This window comes from Gallinula chloropus (assembly GCF_964237585.1).
Source record: "Gallinula chloropus genome assembly, chromosome: 19".
Taxonomy (NCBI): Eukaryota; Metazoa; Chordata; class Aves; order Gruiformes; family Rallidae; genus Gallinula; species Gallinula chloropus.
Window position 1 is genome coordinate 2,679,663 of NC_140104.1, and position 17,271 is coordinate 2,696,933.

A 17,271-nucleotide genomic window follows, 5' to 3' on the forward strand; every position below is an offset into this window, starting at 1 on the left:
CAAGCCCTGCCCTCAGCCTGCACCCAAAGGAGCCAGCCTGAGCCCAGTGTGGGTTATTCTTTATTTGGGGTTTGTCACAGCAGCAGTGGGAGCCAGGCTGTGCTCGGCTCCGGTTGGCAGGCGACAGCCAGCAGCGTGGGCTGGACAGGGGTACCTGTACCCTTGGCATGCGTCAGGCAGCCCAGAGCAGCGTTTTGGGTGTTGGAGAGGACACAGGACCCAATTCTGAGCCATGGCTGAGCAGATGCTGATGGGGCCCTTTGGCTCTGACGGGACAGGCGTGTGCTGGGCTCTGTGCTTTGTATGTCCATCCATCCTGGGGGGGGGCTTTGCCCCCAAATCAGCGTCCCCACAGTCCCTGGTGGGAGTCAGTGTTTGCTGGTTATCAGCTTTACAACAACACCCAGTCCGAGTACCGCGACGGCTGCGGCTGCCGCCAGCCCGCGCCGGATGATCAGTTCCTTGGTGGCCACAGTGGTGGCTGGAGGGGACGTGGCAGGTCTGGCTTCCTGGGGCTCCAGCTGGTGTGTTGGGTCCTCCAGCCTGGTGATGGCCGTGAGCACGACGCCCTTCTGCACGTCCACTCCCGCTGCAAGGAGAACAGTGCAGTGTCACTGAGGGCTTTTTGGGGTGGGTTGAAGCTCTTATTGGGAGAGGTTTGTTCGAGGTCTGAAAGCACATTACAAGCAGCCCAGAGTGTGGAGGACTCCAGCCCTCGGTGGAGCTCTGATGGGACATGGTGTCTGCAAGGTGAGAGCTGCCCGGGGTGCCCCATCCCTCCTGGTTGTCCCTCCATCACCCTCCTGAGCCCACCCTTGTAACTGTTTTCCTAGTAACTGGGAAAACAATATTGCCAGCACTACGCTGCACCCCCATTGCCTCGGCCTGTTCCTGCCTCGTGTTAATCCTTGGGGACCCCAAGGATTAATTCCTGAGGATTAATTCTTGGACCCAAACCCACCACTACACACAGTGCCCAGCTCCTGGTCGTACCTACACATCCCCGCACTGCTGTGGCAGGGGGGTATGCGTGGGGTGGTGGGGCCGGCCCCACACCAGAGGGAAGCACCTTGCAGGAGGGTTCAGGGCCTGGGTTTGGCTCCTCTGGCAGTGGCTGGGTCACTCCTGCGCGGTGCTGAGCCTGGGAGGGGGAATACAGCAGGTTTAGCTGGCAGCTTGTGGTGCTGGAAATCCCCATCAAGCAAATGTGTCCCCTCTTGTGGGGTTCATCAGGATGGAAATGGGATCACAGCTGAAAGATCCCCGAAATGCCCAGGGAATGCTGGCTGGGGGCAGTCCTGGAGCTGCAGGAGCACAGGGTGATGCTCAGGACTGTGGGGTTGAGGTGCCTTGGTCACCCTGTCTGCTTTGTGCTTCATGTCCCCAGCCGAGGGTGGCACGAGGCGCAGAGGGAAGGCTTGAGGCTGTTATGGGAGGGAGCTGAACAGAGGGATGTGGCCGTGCTCATGGGAGCGCTGGGTTTTGCTGGGGGCACTGGGGGACAGCCCTGGGCAGCGCTGGCCCATGGGATTGAGCCCTTGATGCTGTCTCATCCCGCTGGCAGGGCGCGATGCCACAGGTCGGGGGTTACCTCCTCAGCTGCCTTCCTCCAGTCCAGGCGGAAGATGAAGGCGATGAAGCAGGTGCAGAGGATGGCGACACAGACCAGCATGCTGAGCCACAGCCCTGCCGAGGACGTGGCAGTGTCAGCCAGGGGCTGTGGCCAGTGCAAACCCAACCGCGATGGCAGCTTTGGACAGTGAGTGACGAGAGGGGGTGTCACATGGGGACATGGGGACGGGGTGGCTGTGGGCACCTGCTGCAGAGCTGCCCAGCAGTGGTTGCTTTTCCCAGTACCATTAAGGGCTCGCAGCAGTTGCAGGGGCCATCCCAGCTCCCCCCCAGTGCCCAGTCCCCAGCAGCCCTGTGGAGCCAGGCGGGAGGGTCATGGCAAAGCCATCAGTGGGGTGAGGGAGCCACTTCCACCCTTGGGGGGGGGGGGGCTGTGCACGCCTGGGGTCGGTACCTATGACGCCGATCCTGGCCACGAAGAGCAGCACGGCTCCCAGGGGCAGGCCCACTCCATAGTAGCACACAGCGTTGAGGATGGCACCGAATTTCTGCTTGCCTATGCCTCTGAGCACCCCACCACAGGCACCCTGCCAGGGAGAGAGGGTAAAGGGGCTGGGGCCAGACTGGGACCAGGAGCGGGGCCAGACTGGGACCAGGAGCAGGACCAGGGGCGCTGCGTTGGCTGCCCCAGGGGCTCTGCCTGTGCCCGGAGGCTGGTGAGCCAGCCTGGTGATGGGCTGGCTCCCCACTTCCACATGGTTCCTTTGGCATCCCTGAGTGGCCCTGCGGGTCAGCATCTCTTCATGCACTCTGTTTTCACAGGGGTGACCACAGGAGCTCTGCAGATCCCCAGTGTGTGTGCTGATGCCCACCTACAGCCTGAGGGTCCCTCAACCGACTGCCTCATGATGCTGCCAACTCAGCACCACGGTCCCTTACTGAAAGCACAGGAGCACCCCCAAGGACTTACACACATGGCTTCAAACAAGTGGAAGACAACGTAGACAGGCATGGCCCAGGCCACCAAGTCAACGATCTCCCTGGGGACAGAGAAGAGCCAAGGATCGCTTTCGGGAACTGACCTCTGTGCAGCGGGGCCAGGGGACACTCACTTGTCACGGGTGAAGATGTATCCCAGCAAGTCCTTTGTGGCAGCTAAAACAGCCCCCACAGCTATACAAAACCCCCCTGAAAAACAGAGCAAAGCACTGAGCTTGGCACAGCCGTGCCAGGGAGCTCAGGAGGGAGATTGCTGGGATAGAAGGGAGGACACAGATGTGTGCCACGGGACTGCAAACGCTCCCTGCTCCTGCTGTGCCTGGAGCAGCCCTGGTGAAGGCTCCCCGGGCGCGGGCGGCCTGACCTGTGCAGAGCAGGCTGGTGGAGGAGGATCTCTTGGCCATCTCGACGTTGCCAGCGCCCAGCGCGTTCCCCACCTGCACGCTGGCGGCAGTACCAAGCCCCAGGGGGATCTGTAACCACAGGGATGAGGCTCACGTGTGCAACCAGGTAAGGGGCCCATCACGGTGATAGGGGAACAGCCACCCAGCAGAGAGGGGGGACCGGGCTCAGGATTTAACTTAAAGCATCTCCATGGGAGGGATAGGTAAGAGGGAGGAGAGGTGTAAGCATGGGGGGGAAAGACTGAAATTTGCTGGAGCTGATTTTAGCTGGGTGTCCATCCTGGGACTGTCCCTAAGGAGCCCTGGTCCAGAACCATAACCTCAGCCCTTACCATGTAAGCAACAACGGACACCTCGTAGATGATGGACTGGGCAGAGAGCTCTATGACACTCAGCAGGCCTGGGGGAGAGAAAGGGTCAGCGCTGGGGGCAGGTGCCCAGCAGAGAGCCACTCTCTGGCCCCTGTGATGGCTGCAGACATCACTCTGGGTCACACATCCTGCCCACCTCATTCCAGCTCCCCCCCTCTCTGCTGACCTATCAAGAAGCTCCCAATTTCATAGGTCCACCACTCGATGCACATCATCAGCATGCTGGGGATAGCCAGGGAGGTGAAGCTGTCCCACTCCAGCAGGCACTCGCTGGACCAGCCTGCAGAGAGGAAAAAATGTCACCTGATGGCTGACCAAACTGTCCACATCTTACACCCTCAAGAGCACCGGAGGCAGCTGGAGGTGTTAGTCTGGTTTGCAGGGCCACCACCGGGATGATGATGCTCAGCACCACAGGACATCCCTCAGCAGAGTGCGTACATCTGAGCTTTGCTGCCACCATCCTGTGGGCCACAGAGCCACGCAACCCTCAGCTCACACCCTTCCCCCCCCGCCTCCTAGAGCAGAGCATCTAAGGACAACCTTGTGCTTACGTCTGTGCTCATCCAGCTTTGGGTCTGAACCCTACGAAGCCTCAGCAGAAAGTTTCATTTCTCCAGAATTAATGTTTACTGCCCAGCACGGGGCTCTGCCAACGCTCCCGCGTGACGTGCTGCCACCGAAGCAGCACCACCTTACTGGGGTGTACTGGGCTGAGGTTAATATTTCACTGTCAGGGCTTAACAGGATTCATTTGGTAGAAGAGGTGGAAAATTCATGAATTCTTGTGTAAAGCAAGACCCAAAGGAAGCTGAGGAGATGCCCTTACCTGCCCAGGTCTTCACGTGGAGCTTCTTGCCTATAATATACAGGAACAGGAAGATGGTTTGTGAATACTGAGCGACGGTGTTGGCCCAGGCAGAGCCCCTGCAAAGGAGATGAGAAAGGTCATTGGCATCCTGGTCATGGCTGCCTGGTCTCAGGGTGCCTGAGCGGAACGTCCTGCCGTGTCCCCGTGAGCACCGGATGCTCGGCCACGCCTGGTGGTGCCAATGTCCCTGAGAAGTCCCGTTCCATTGCCAGGGGTTGGGTTTCCCCTCCGTGGGAGGCAGGTGCCGCTTACGCAATGCCCATGTGCAGCACGTAGAGGAAGATGCAGTTTGCAATCACGTTGACGACGTTGCCAACGATCCCGCTCAGCACCAGGGGCCACATGATCATCTGCAAAGAGGAGGAGATGGGGGTAGGCTTCAGCAGGAAGGTGCAAAGGACCTGCCAGCCCCACGCTCAGCAGCTTTCCCAGCCGAAAACCAAACGTATGATGATGTTGCCTGCTTGGGAAGTGAGTGCAGTGGAGGTAAAGCCCTGACTTGGGGAAGTGTGGAGGGAGGTCCATCAGGCAGGTGGATACACCTAGCTGTGGGATGGGATGATCTCTAGGGTCTGGCCAGCTCCAGGGCATGTGAGCAGTGGTGGAACAGCAATGATAACCCCCCACAAAGCATGTTTGTCAAGGAAGACCCTGCACTGGGGGGAACCTACCTGGTTCTGCAGGTATCTCATCTCTAGGTTATACAGAAAAACCGCCTGAAAAGGAAATCGGAGGGTGAGAGGAGGCCAGCGCCGTGTGGGAAACAGCAGGAGGATGGTTGGGCCCTGTACGTGGCCAGCATCCAGGGTGCCCACAGACCCACCGGCAGTGCAGGGACAAATGCCATCACGTAGCGCTGGGTTAACCTGGGGGGCAGCAGAGGCACAGTTAGCAAGGGTTCATGGCCATCGCCACCCCCCTTCGCAGCCCCACCGTGCCGTGGAAGGATGAGGCAGCCTTGTCCGGGCCATGGGACCACCCCACCTGGAGACATCAGGGTCCTGGTGGATGAGGAGCAGGAACTGCTCGATGTTGATGAGGATGGCGCAGCAGGGGAAGCAGCAGAGCAGGAGGATGAGGATGGCACGCTGCAGGATCACCCCCACACGCAGCAGGTTCTTGCTGCCGTAGGTCTGCAAGGCGAGAGGCCGGCAGTGAGCTTGTGGTGCTGGCAGCACACCAGTGCTGGGGGAACAGGGATCCCATGGAGCATGGAGCAGCCCCAACCACCCTGCAGACCCCCCCAGGAAGGACTCAGTATTTCAGAGGGAGCACAGAGCTCCCTGCTATGGGATTGCTGCCCGGGGATGAGCTTCCCCAGCTCCATGTGCAGCGGAGGCTCCGTGCAGTGCCTGCGCAGCACCGATGCTGGAACCCCCCGTGCCTCCAGGACAAGTGCCAGCATCTCTTACCCACCTGTGATATCAAGGTGTCACATGCTGAAGACAACCCATAACCTACAGAGATGGCAGTAACATTTATAACCTGGAAACAGGAGTAAAAAAACCCAAAGAGTGAATAGGAGCATTTAAGACTTTTAGGTAGGGAGAGGGGCTAAAAGGAAAAGCAAGAGTCTGGAATCTCCTCTGTCCATGTCTGCCTCCATTCCTGTATCCCAGCCCAGCATCAGCAGGTGGGAGCTGGTTCCCGGTGCCGCGGCAGCCCCTGGGAATGCTTACAGCAATGGCCAGCGTGACAGAGGCCAGCTCCACCTTGCCCAGGTGGCCGCAGAATATGGAGCTGACAAGGTGTATCAGGAAGATCAGCAGCTGGATCAGGATCTAAACACCGGGAAGAGGAGAGATGGAGGTGAGCAGGGGTGGCCATGCGGGCGGGAGCCCTCTCCCCACTCTGTGTCCTTACCAGCGGCCCCGCCAGCACCAGCAGCTCCTTTGCGTCCTCCCAGAAGTTGTCCGGGACCAGGTGCCGAAACCAGCAGCGTTTCTTCTCGCCGCTGCCTGGAGTCAGAGCGCGCTGGCCAGCGGCCATCGCCTCGCTGAGGCCGTTCTCCTCGGGGAGGTTCGCCTGCTTCATGCTCTGCCAGGGGAGTGAAACAACCCGCTTCCTCCGCGCTCTGTTTAAACCACGCTGCTGGGGTGAGCAATGTGTAACCACGGTGGGGTGAACTTCAGCCGGGGCCAGGCGAGCCGACTGCGCGCTCCCTCTGCCAGCAGTTGGGATGGTGATGGGAAGCAGAGGTGCTGGGGAGCCCGGTGAGGGTGCTGGGGAGCCCAGTGAGGGTGCTGTGCACCACAGCGGGCAGCTCAGAGGAGCCCAGACATGCTGTAAAGGGTGTTTGCTGCCTGCCCTGAGCTAGCATAGGGGCTGAGCCTTCCCAAATCACTCCCACGCGCCTTCGTACCTCTCTCCTGCTTCGCTGCGGCTCGGCCAGCCGGTGGGCTGGAGGGTTGTCCTCCTCTTCCAGCGGCGGTGGAGGGTTCATGGCTCTGTGTGCAACCTCCTGCGAGCTACTGCTGGCAGTGGAGGGACTGCTGCTGTCTCAGCCCCTCTCATCGCAGCGTGGTGGTGGCCAAGACAAGCTGGCCCCATTGGCTCCAGCTGTCAGCCTCGCACAGCGTGGCCGCATTGGGTTTCACTGACACCTCTCCACCAGGCCAAATATAGCATCCTGCCTTGGCCCGGCACAGCAGAGCTGTTGTGCTGGTGTGGACTCTCTCCTGTGTAGAGGAGGTGGGCTCTGGTGGGATGGGGTAGCTCCTGGGGCACAGAGCAAGGCAGGCTTCCTCCTCTCCCCAGGCTCCGTCCCTCCACCCCAAAGCTACCTGGACCCTGAGCAGGGCACAGTCTGCCACATCCTCCCACAGCTGGGCAGAGGCTGCTGTGGTCAGGGTGGAGAGCTGTTTCAAGCTCCTTTATCTCCTGTCTTTCCCTTCCCAGCCCACAGGTGACCAGCACCCCATGCCAGGAGTATTGTGGGGTGGCAGAGATGGGCAGTGCACCAGCTCTATGTGGCATTGACCTCCAGCACCTGAGCCTGTGTCACCACAGTGCCCTGACTGCTGCACAGACACAGGTAAGAGCCCGCGCTGGGTCTGGGGCAGTTTCGGGATGATGCCATGGGGTTGTGCATTACATCACCCTCCTCCCCGTGGCTTGGCAAGGGGTATGGGAGCAGTTGAGGTGCCCAGACCCTGCTTGTAGCCGAGGGGAGCAGCCTGTTCTGTAAACCTAGCTGGAATAAGCCCCTGGCTGCAACTAGACCCATGGCCAGCCCCAAACTGCAAGGCCAGTGTGCTGAGGCTGTGCCCTGTGTAAGCTGCCCATGGTGCACAAACCTGACCCCTGGCTCCCCTCTGAGAGCTGAGTGTGCCAATGGCCGGGGTCACACTCATGCCACATTAACAGCCTGATGTTTACTCAGAAAGCTTTATTGTATCAAAATCCCACCTTACAAAAGTGCAAAGAGGAGTTACTTTAGGCCCTGTGCCTGCCATGCAGCAGGGAGAGCAGGGCCAGCGGCCAGCACCCAACGCCCCAGCAGCACTCAGGAGTCAACCATCTTCCAGCAAAACCCACCTTGCTCTGTGCTGTGGCAGCAGAAGCAAGTGGGCTCTGCCTGGCCGTGACGCTGGAACAGGCTGGTGCTGAGGGCAGCAAGAGCCCCTGCTGCTAGCAAGCTAGTCAGACAGATGCCCCGGGGAGCAGGAAGCAGGGCAGCAGCACAAGATCCCTGTCTCCTTCCCAGGCCAGCCTCAGAATACACTCCTGCCTGCTCCAAGGGACATCCCAGTGTGGGGCAGGAGAGGGACCACTTCTCAAGCACTTCTTTCCCAGGTGTCACATCCTCACCCCCTGTAAGAACTCTGCGCGTGGGATAGAACATTGGGAGTTAACCAGAAACCGAGCGAAGGGACTCTACAAGTAACTGTGGGGGGAATTCCTTCCCCTGCAGCATCCTCCTGGGACATTACCACGTGCCCTCCCGCTCTGTGCACAGGGCCCCAGTCTCGCTGGTTCTAGCCATTGCCAGTCAGGAGCCGGACCAGTATGCCCACCAGCAGGACAGCGATGGCAGCACCAACAGCCAGTGCCCGGCGGACAATCAGTGCCTTCCATGCCACGGAGGGAGGAGCAGGGATGGCAGCAGGTTCCATCTCTGTGATGAGCTGGTGGTCAGGTTGCCTCTCGCCTCCCACGATGCTCTCAGGAAGGACCACAGTGTCCATGGTGTCTGTGTCAACGGAGACGTAATCTGTGCAGCAGAGAGGTGAGTGTGGCAGGGGAGCTGAGCTGCCCAGCCAGGGCATCCTGCTGCGGCGCTGCACAAGCACTAGTGACAGTCCTGAGGGTCCCTTCCCAAGGCTCAGGGACTCTGGTCCTGCTGGCAGCAGACACAGGTTGGCAGTCCAGGCAGGAGCAGCCAGGATGGTCACAAGTAATGGGGTACAGGAGAATCGCTGCTGCCTGGGACCAGCACCAGACCCCTTCTAGCTGTCTGGGCCTGATGGAGCTGCCATGACTGCCAAGAAAAGGATGGGCTGGGTGGAGATTCTGGGCTCCCTCCCTGTTGTACATACCTAGAGCAGATGTTTTGTTAGCAGCTGTGCCATTGGAGCTCACATCTTCCAGTTGTTTTTTCAGTCCAGCTCGGACCTGAGCCTGAAAACACAGGAGAGTTGCTCTTCTCAGAGTAAGGGTGTCCTGTCTGGCCAAGGCAACCTGAACCTCCGCCCTCCCAAAACAATCGGGCTCAGCACCGAATTGTTCCCGCACTGTAGGGAGTAACAGATCCCATTTCACTTCTCCCTCCTCCCAGAGGGCTGTGGCATTGTACTGGGGTAGGAACTCAGTGGAATACCTCTTCAGTTACTACAGTGGGCACAAGACTCACCTCTTCAGCAGCTTTCTTCCAATCCATGCGCATGACAAAAGCTGAGAAGGACAGGGCTTGCAGAGAGATGCAGAGGACCATGCCCACCCAGAGGCCTGCAGAGATGGAGAGGGTGAGAAAAGCCCTTTCACTGGCCACTGCCAAAATGCCCGAGAACCCAGTCTTGATGGGAGAGCTGCCCAAGAGGGACAGTGAGAGGAAACAGCTCCTTGGGGGGGGTCCTATGCTGGGAGTGAGCCTGGATTTATTGGGACACTGATGGAGGCTACTCATAGCCCACCTCAGCTGAACGGTGTGCGACCCAGCCCCACGGACACAAAGGAAGATCCAAGCACAAGTCCCAGGGCTGAGCTTCCCAGCGCAGGGTCCAGCCCAGGGGCAGCAGCGCCGGCAGCTCACGCAACACCAGCACCCCCATGCCAAACAGAGGACACACGTACCTAACACCCCCATGTTGGCTGCAAACATCAGGGAGATGCCGATGGGCAGGCCGATGGCGTAGTAGCCGATGGCGTTGGCGATAGCACCCATCTTCTGCTTCCCTGTGCCCCGCAGCACGCCGCCGCAGGTCGCCTAAGGAAAGCAGGCAGAGGGATCGCTGCGTGGGACTGTGTGCTACAGGGGGGGGTACAACCCCAGCCCTGGGGAACCCACTGTGCTGTCCCACGGCACCGAGAGGCAGCGAAGCCCCATCACGGAGCGCACGGTGCCGGGTTCCTCTCGCTCCGGGTGCGGAGCAGCACAGAGCGGGCGCTGACCCGCACGGCAGCAGCAGCACGACAGGAGGAAACAGGCTGGGATGGCTGTGCTGGATGTTGTATGAGCACTGCCACGATGCTGTGAGTACCTGACTGCTCTGCACACCCTGCTGCTCGCTTGTGCTGCTCTGACAAGCTAGTAAGAAGCTGAAGCCTTAAAGAGGGAGATCGGGGTTGTTCTGCAGTGATGCCCGTGGGCAAGTACAAGCACAGGGGACACCGAGGTGCTGCAGGTAACACAAGCAGCTGCTTTGGCAGTTTATCAGTTTGCTTCTCTGTGTCATTGTAACAGGTCAGGAGCAAGCTAGAGGCAGCTTTGCACTCCCCATCGCACCCCAGCCTGCAGAGAGGGATTGCTTCATGTGCTGGAATACTCACTGCTGCTGCATCAAACAGGTGGAATGGAGCAAAGATGATCATCACTTTGGACACCAAGACAACGATCTCCCTGTTGGGAAGATGGACGTACTGATCAGGGAAAGCAGCAGGCTCTGGGCCCAAAGGACTCTGGTTCAGACACGTCTGCCTCACTCAGCTGCAGAGCCTGATCCCAGCCCATGACACCTCAGGGGAGATGTGCAGCTTGGGTACCACCATGGTAGTGTCCCAGTGTCAGCAGCATCCACGCTGCCCAGTGACACTGGGCAGTGGGGAGGGACTTTTGAGGAACATGGTTGCCAGGTGGAGGTTTATGAACTCTGTCAGCAGCTCCTGCGACATGAATCCCACCCTCCAGGAAGGTAAGAATACATAGAAGAAAGCTGTTAACCCACTTGTCACTGGTGAAGATGTATCCCACCACATCCTTCAGGGTTCCCAGTAATGTTGCAACCACCACAGCAAAAATTTCTGGAAGAAAAAGAAACAGTCAAGTGCCCTGCCCAAAGGATAGCAAGTCCTACTCTGTTATTCTGCTCTGCAAGACCTGGGCTGACCTGTGCACAGCAGTGCAGTGATGCAGGAGGTCTTGGCTTGCATCACATCTCCCGACCCCAAGGCATTGCCCACTCTGACACTCGCGGCCACGCTGAAGCCCAGAGGCACCTGAGTAGCAGAAGACAAGGAGGAGGTGAGAGGCAATAGTGCCCGTGGCAACTTTCTTCTTTGCTGGTGGGGAATTTGGGGAACATTGGTGTTGCTGCTGTAAAGGGACCTGCAGCACACCCCTGGATGTGCAGCTACACCACAGGCCTGAGAGTCATCACACGCCCGATACCGACTCCTCCTTCCCTCCCCAGCCAACGTTTGGGGCATCCTCCCAGGCTGATAGTGGATTAACACACCCTGCCCTTACCATGTACGCTGCAGAGGAGAGCTCGTAGATGATGGACTGTGCACCCAGCTCCACCACACTGAGCAGCCCTGGAAAAGATTCATCACGTCCCGTGTTAGGTCAGAGGCAGTGACTACAGGGTCCCCATCAAACAGATCTGCACCCTGCTGAACCAACCCTGCAGGCGATGGCAGGACATGCTCTGGGGACACGCTGAAGCAGCAGCCACCAGAGCAGGCTGGAGGATGACCTCCTGAAGCAGAGGGTTTGGACTCACCTGCCAAGAAACTCCCGATTTCGAAGGTCCACCATTCAATACACATCATGAGCATGCCAGGCACGGCCAGCCGGATGAAGGAGCCCCAGTCCAGGAGGCAGTCCCTGGTCCAACCTGCCATGAGAAGGTGAAGCAGAATGAAGGTGTGTTCCTGCTCTTCTCCACCAAAGGGGAGCCATATGATCTTCTGGACACTGAGGACAACCACCACAAGCCGCAGGTCCCAGGACATCAGCCTTGTCTGGCTGCACCATGGTGCATTCCTGAGCCAGGGTGATCAACAAGAAAGTACCTGGGGCTACAGTAAGGCCTTGGGGTTGTGATACAGCATCTACCTGCTGCGAGGGGACGGTAATCCCAGTCAGCCCCACACCATGGGGGCTGGGAACAGTGCCAAATACCAGTATTTTGAAGGATTAAGCCATGAACAGTACCTCCCCAGGTCTCCACGTGGATCTTCTTCCACCACACATAAAGGAAGAGGAGAATGGCCTGGGTGTACTGAGAGACAGTGTTAGCCCAGGCAGAGCCCCTGGGGAAAGAGACAGGCAGATTTCAAACAATGTTCTCCTCCACCACCTCCTCTGCAACAGCAGGAGAGACCCGGTGCCACCCATACAAGCCTTGCTGCAGATACAGGGTAGAGCTCCCCAGCCTCACCTTTCCAGGGTGGTTGGCTGGGGGAGCAGAGGGAAGCAGAACCAGGCACCCAAGACACCCCTGAGCAAGCCCCTGCACCCGGAGAGAGGCTGTCACCACCTCTGCTCACACTTACACCATGCCCAGCTCCAGTGCATAGAGGAAGAAGGCGTTCATGGCCACATTGAGGATGTTGGCTGCGATCCCTGTCAACACCTGAGGCAAAATGATCGCCTGGAAGCCAAGGAAAGACTTTGGAGTTTCCTCCCCCAGCACTGTCCAAGCCCCCACTCCAGCAGACACAAGGGAGACCCTTCATCAGCGCCCCAGGAGGAAACCAAGGAGGCAGCTCCTGACTTAGGTAAAGCTCCACTGGGTGTTAGACATGCAGGAGGCAGCATGCAGGGCTCAGGAGCTGGGAGGTAGCAGTGGGGAAATGGGTGAGAGGAGGGCGGTTCCCATGAGCTCTCCCTGCCCCGCAGGGATGCCCGAGGGCTCTGCATCCTCCCCTCTCCCTGGGACAGGATGAACTTTGGTTCCCCAACTTTATCCCTGTTCCCAGGCATACCTGTAGCCCACAGCCCAGAGCCTGGTTGGTGATACGGTACCTGGCTGAGTAAGTATCTTGTCTGCAGCTGGTACAGAAATGCCGCCTGTAAAAGTCAGGATTCGTTGCATCAGCCCCACTGCACTGTGGTTGACAGCCAGATACCATAACTCTCACAGGTAAATCCTTCCCTCAAGTCATCTCACCATCTTCCCAGGGTGCCCCAGCCAGGCACGCTGCCTGACACCCTGCTCCTGTGCTCCAGCTGAAGCACGACTTCTGCCAGCGCTGGCTGTGCTCAAGCCAAGAGTAACTAAAGGCACCTCCCATTCCCACTGGGAAGAGAGACCATTCTCCAAATAACAGCTCCCCTGTGCTTCCTCACCAGCACAAGACAGCCTGGAAACCTTGGAAGAAGGCATTAACCTACAGCCACCCATTCCCAGGCTCTCAGAGGAGTCTCTTCAGAGCCAGTGTCCAGCAGCTATGTGCCTGTGGAGCAGCCGGCTGCAGCTTTATCTCAGAGCGAAGTGCCAGCCCTGGAGCCCCAGGTTCCAATGTCCATCCCCAGCTACTTGTGCAGGAAAAGCCTTTGCACAGCAAGATGAAAGAGTGCATGTTTGCTGGAGCAGCAGCTGCTGGCCAGTGCACACCTGTCAAAGGCCCAAGATAAGGGGCACGTTGTAAAATCCTAAACGATGCTGCCTCATGACCCATGCAGCAAAGAGCCTCCCTCCTTTCCCCAAACATCACTGAGGGACATGGAGCTTCTAACAGCTTCAGCAGCAACTTACAGGAAGCGCTGGAATAAAGATCATCACGTAGACCTGAGTTAACCTGGAAAGAGAGTTGGTTCCCCAGTTAATGATCCAGCAAAGCAGGAGCCAAGCCAAGCAGCGTTGCACACGAGCTCTGCAGAGCCTTGATTTCAACGCTCTGTGGCAAGCCACCCTGATCCAGAAGGGCTCCATCCCCCTCCCCTGACCTGGAGACCTCGGGGTCCTGTCTGATGAGCAGGAGGATCCGCTCGGTGTTGACGAAGAGCGCCCAGCAAGGGAAGCAGCAGAGCAGCAGGATGAGGATCCCCCGCTGCAGAATGGTGCCCACCTGCTTCAGGTTCTTGCCACCGTATGTCTGAGTCAGGAGAGAGGACCAAGGTGAGCCTTACAGGGAACCAAAGCAGCTGGGAAGATGCTCAAAGGCAGCAGGCTGATTAAATGCATTTCCCACACATTAATGCCTGGCTGGCTGGGTATGAGCTGCTCCCGGGTGGAAAGCAGGTCCCAGGTATGACCCTGGGCTCTTTGGGAGAGCTGCAGGGAGGAGCAGGCTCCAGCCTGCACACCTGTAGCCCCATGCTGGCTGGAAGCTGCCCTCCTCCCACCCTTTGTGCCCAAATCCCACTGCACAGGGGTGAGACACCACCAACTGAACCCTGCCAGACACAAGAAGGGAGCTGCTACCCACCTGGGACATCAGCGTGTCGCATGCTGAAGCTAATCCAGAGCCGATGGAGATGCCTGTCACATTGATAACCTGGAGGAGAGATGGGGGACTTTGGTTGCCAGGGAGGGTGACAGGAAACCTGGCCCAAATCACTGTGTTCCTCCCAGCTGGGGGCAGACAGTCCTGCCACGGGTTTTTGGGAACTTTCCAGCCCTTCTCTGTTTCTCAGAATAACAATTTCCTGTTACCCAAACAGCCTCTTCCCTCCTCTGGTGTGGAAAAGGATCCTTTAGCAAGGGGTGACTATCTGGAAGATCACAGGGTCCTTGCATATTAATTCCTACAGGTTTGGGGGGTTGGGGTTGTTTTGTGGTTCACAATGGGTATGTTTTAAATCAGAGTAATACATACAGACACAGCCAGGGTCACAGCATCCAGCTCAGCTTTCCCCAGGTGGCCACAGAAGATGGAGCTGACCACGCTGATAAGGAGCCCCAGCAGTTGGGCAACGAACTAGGATGGGAGGAAGAAAAGAGATGAGATGAAGGCTCATTAGGACTTGAGGAACACCACCCCTCCCCCAGGAGTTGGACTATGAACGGTCTGCCTTCCCGGTGTCACTGCAGCGCCTCGCCTTGAGGCTCTGCTGCCCCAGGAACCCATCCCTGCTCTGCTCACCAGCACTGCTGGGGCAGAGGAGCCTGCTCCAGGACTCACACGGGCTCTCAGTGGGTTTGCCTTTCAAAGCAGGCCTGTACCTGTGGCAGCACGCAGCCAATCTGCCAGGCAACCTTGTTTACGTGGGGCTTAATGGCTTCACTGGAAATCCTCTTTTCCAGGGTGAAAGATGCACAGAGAGGGAAAACAGAGAAGCCCCGCTGCTTTTCCACACTTCTGTGCATCTGTGGAAAAGTCTCCTCCCAAACCACAACGTCCTCTCCTCCTGGAGAGGCACCAAGCCCAGCCTGCTTGTTCCTGGCCAGGGGCTACGGCCAGGCTTAACAATGCAGGGATTGCACTCCAGGCCTCATTTCCCCTTGGCAAGAGGATGGTGCCTCTACAGGCATCCGAGGCCTGGAGTCACGGCTCAGCTAGGACCAGATGCTAAGGAGTGGTTCTACCCACCAAAGGGTGGGCATGGCTGGGCACCATGACCAGGGTCTCATGTTCCTTTCCACCCAGATCCCAGTGCTTTGGGAGAACAAGCTGCTGCGGGGCCAGAGGAAGAACAGCACAAAACCTTCTCCTCTCCAGACCTCCCATCGCTGCCTGAAGACACACGCAGCCCTTCTGCCAGGCCTGGGCATGGTCAAGCTGCTGCTGTGAGTAATTCCCACAGGAGGTGTGTGTGTGTGGGGGGGGGGTCTGTACCTCCACAACTCTTTGGCGTGAAAGGAGCATTAAGGGATGACAGGTTTGGGGTTATCTGTCCCCAAAGCGGTGTGCCACAAGTGCCACAGCTGTGGGGCCAGAGCGAAGGGCTGAAACTACAGGAACTGAAACCTGGCTGTACTTCCTCTGCTGCCTGGTCGCAGCAGGTCACTTGCTTTGATGTCAGGGAGGGCGCCTCCAAAAAGTTCATCAGTCTGTACTTATTTAATGACTGAGATGCAAATCACAGAACTTCACGTGTTAACGGATTTAGCCCAGGGCGGTGGGGGGGACACTTCCCTTGGCACAAGTGGCACTGCTAAGGGCTGCCGCCTGCTTTCCCGCAGCCGTTTGGGAGTTTATCCCCCACCCCGTGCCCATCACTCCCCTCTCAAAGCCAGGTCCTGCTGGACAGCAACTCCTGGGGCAAAGAAGAAGCGCTGGGATGACAATTAAGGAGTGAACGGCAGCGTTTTCATCCTGGCTGTGCGTTCAGGTTAGTAGGGAAGGGCTGCGGGAGGGAAGGACAGGGCTGGCCCCTGCCCGGGCCGGCGGGGAAGAGCCGAAACCCCGGCCGCGGAGCCGTGAGGGGGATGAAGCGGTGGTGGCGCGGCCGGGCCGGGCTCAGCCCGCCCCGCACGCCCTCCCGGTGCCGGCTGGGGCTCCAGGGTTCCTCGGTCTCTCCCGTGGTCCTCTCTCGTCCGAGTCCCGCGGCTCACAGCCCCGCTTCGGCGGGAGGTGGCCTGGGCTCCCACCCCCACACCCCCCCCTCGCCCTATCCCTGTCCTTCCCCCCTCCTTCCTTCCCCATTCCCGGTTCTCACCACCGGCCCCGCCAGCCGGGCCAGCTCGTAGGTCTCCCGCCGGGCACCCACGGGCAGGAGGCTCCGGACGCCCCGACAGCACCGCGCTGCCGCGTCTGCCGCCGCCATAGCCCGCGCCTGCCGCCGCCGCCTCCCGCACGGCTTATGGGCACGGCCGGGGCCGCCTCCCCGCCCCCGGGGCTGCCGGCTGTGGGCGGTGCAGGCCGGGACTGCGCGGGAGGGCGAGGACAGCGTCCCCTCTATGCACCGGTTTAGGGCTGGGGACCCTCCGTCGCCCGAGGAGCGGGACCATGCGCTCAGGCCATGGGGCTGGAGGGGAGGAACCCCTGCCGTGGGGAGGCGGGAGCTGGGGACTGCACACGCCCCCTCACACCCCCCCTCACACACACCCCCGCACACACATGTTGGTCAGGGCTGGAGCCCACCGTGAAGCTTTGGGGGTGGGGGCACCCCCTGCTTGTGCTGGCTGGGGACTTGAGGTCCTGCTGTGAGGGGGGCAGGGACCCTCCCTGCTTTGTTAACTGACACCTAGAGCCCTCCTACTAGATGGTATGGGGTGGGGACCCCCCCGAGGATCCCACATGGGATGTTGACTGGGAACCAGGGGAGCACAGAGGGACAGAGACCCCCACTCTAGGCACTGTGCACTGGGAATCTTCTAGTGGGGTGAAGGCTTGGGACCCCCCACCACGTGCTGGCTGTGGGCCCTGCACTGGCAGCATGTCCCAAGGCCACACACGGGAGGACACAAGTTTCCTGAGCCAACATTTGTCTATCAAAGGCAGGGACATCTCAGCACACCCTCCAGGATGATAACGCGGGAACAGCTGGTTCTGGGCAGCTTCCCCGCCTCCTCCATCCAGCCACCACCAAGACAACCTGGGAATCGCTTTTCCAGACCAGAGACTCCCACCCAGCCTGGAGCCCAGCTGCAGTGGGGATGTTTGAAGGGGAGTTGCCAGATCCGAGGTGTGCGCTGGGGTACCCGTGGCTGTGTTTGCCCAGGACACGGCGCTCTGGTTTGGGTGGGAGCTGAGTTGTTGCTGGAGTGAAATCCTACCTAAGTGC

The 17,271-nt window shown here is 59.2% G+C and overlaps 2 protein-coding genes across 2 annotated transcripts; both read right to left on the reverse strand.

The window, feature by feature from the left end:
• Positions 1 to 54: 54 nt before the first annotated feature.
• Positions 55 to 6,660, reverse strand: LOC311199019 (multidrug and toxin extrusion protein 1-like; the record flags this gene model as incomplete). Its single annotated transcript, XM_084273064.1, has 18 exons — positions 55 to 589; positions 994 to 1,141; positions 1,592 to 1,686; positions 2,027 to 2,159; positions 2,543 to 2,612; positions 2,685 to 2,760; positions 2,936 to 3,044; positions 3,308 to 3,375; positions 3,513 to 3,626; positions 4,176 to 4,273; positions 4,470 to 4,567; positions 4,889 to 4,933; positions 5,041 to 5,083; positions 5,202 to 5,350; positions 5,634 to 5,702; positions 5,897 to 5,998; positions 6,081 to 6,254; positions 6,580 to 6,660. The coding sequence occupies 18 exons, from the start codon at positions 6,658 to 6,660 to the stop codon at positions 369 to 371; spliced, it is 1,893 nt and encodes a 630-aa protein (XP_084129190.1). The 3' UTR covers positions 55 to 368.
• A 1,044-nt stretch (positions 6,661 to 7,704) lies between these two features.
• Positions 7,705 to 16,311, reverse strand: LOC311199020 (multidrug and toxin extrusion protein 2-like; the record flags this gene model as incomplete). The annotated part of the gene is made up of 17 exons (XM_084273065.1): positions 7,705 to 8,430; positions 8,756 to 8,837; positions 9,070 to 9,164; positions 9,510 to 9,642; positions 10,206 to 10,275; positions 10,601 to 10,676; positions 10,763 to 10,871; positions 11,122 to 11,189; positions 11,378 to 11,491; positions 11,812 to 11,909; positions 12,153 to 12,250; positions 12,625 to 12,669; positions 13,358 to 13,400; positions 13,549 to 13,697; positions 14,031 to 14,099; positions 14,421 to 14,522; positions 16,204 to 16,311. The coding sequence occupies 17 exons, from the start codon at positions 16,309 to 16,311 to the stop codon at positions 8,195 to 8,197; spliced, it is 1,695 nt and encodes a 564-aa protein (XP_084129191.1). The 3' UTR covers positions 7,705 to 8,194.
• Positions 16,312 to 17,271: the final 960 nt, after the last annotated feature.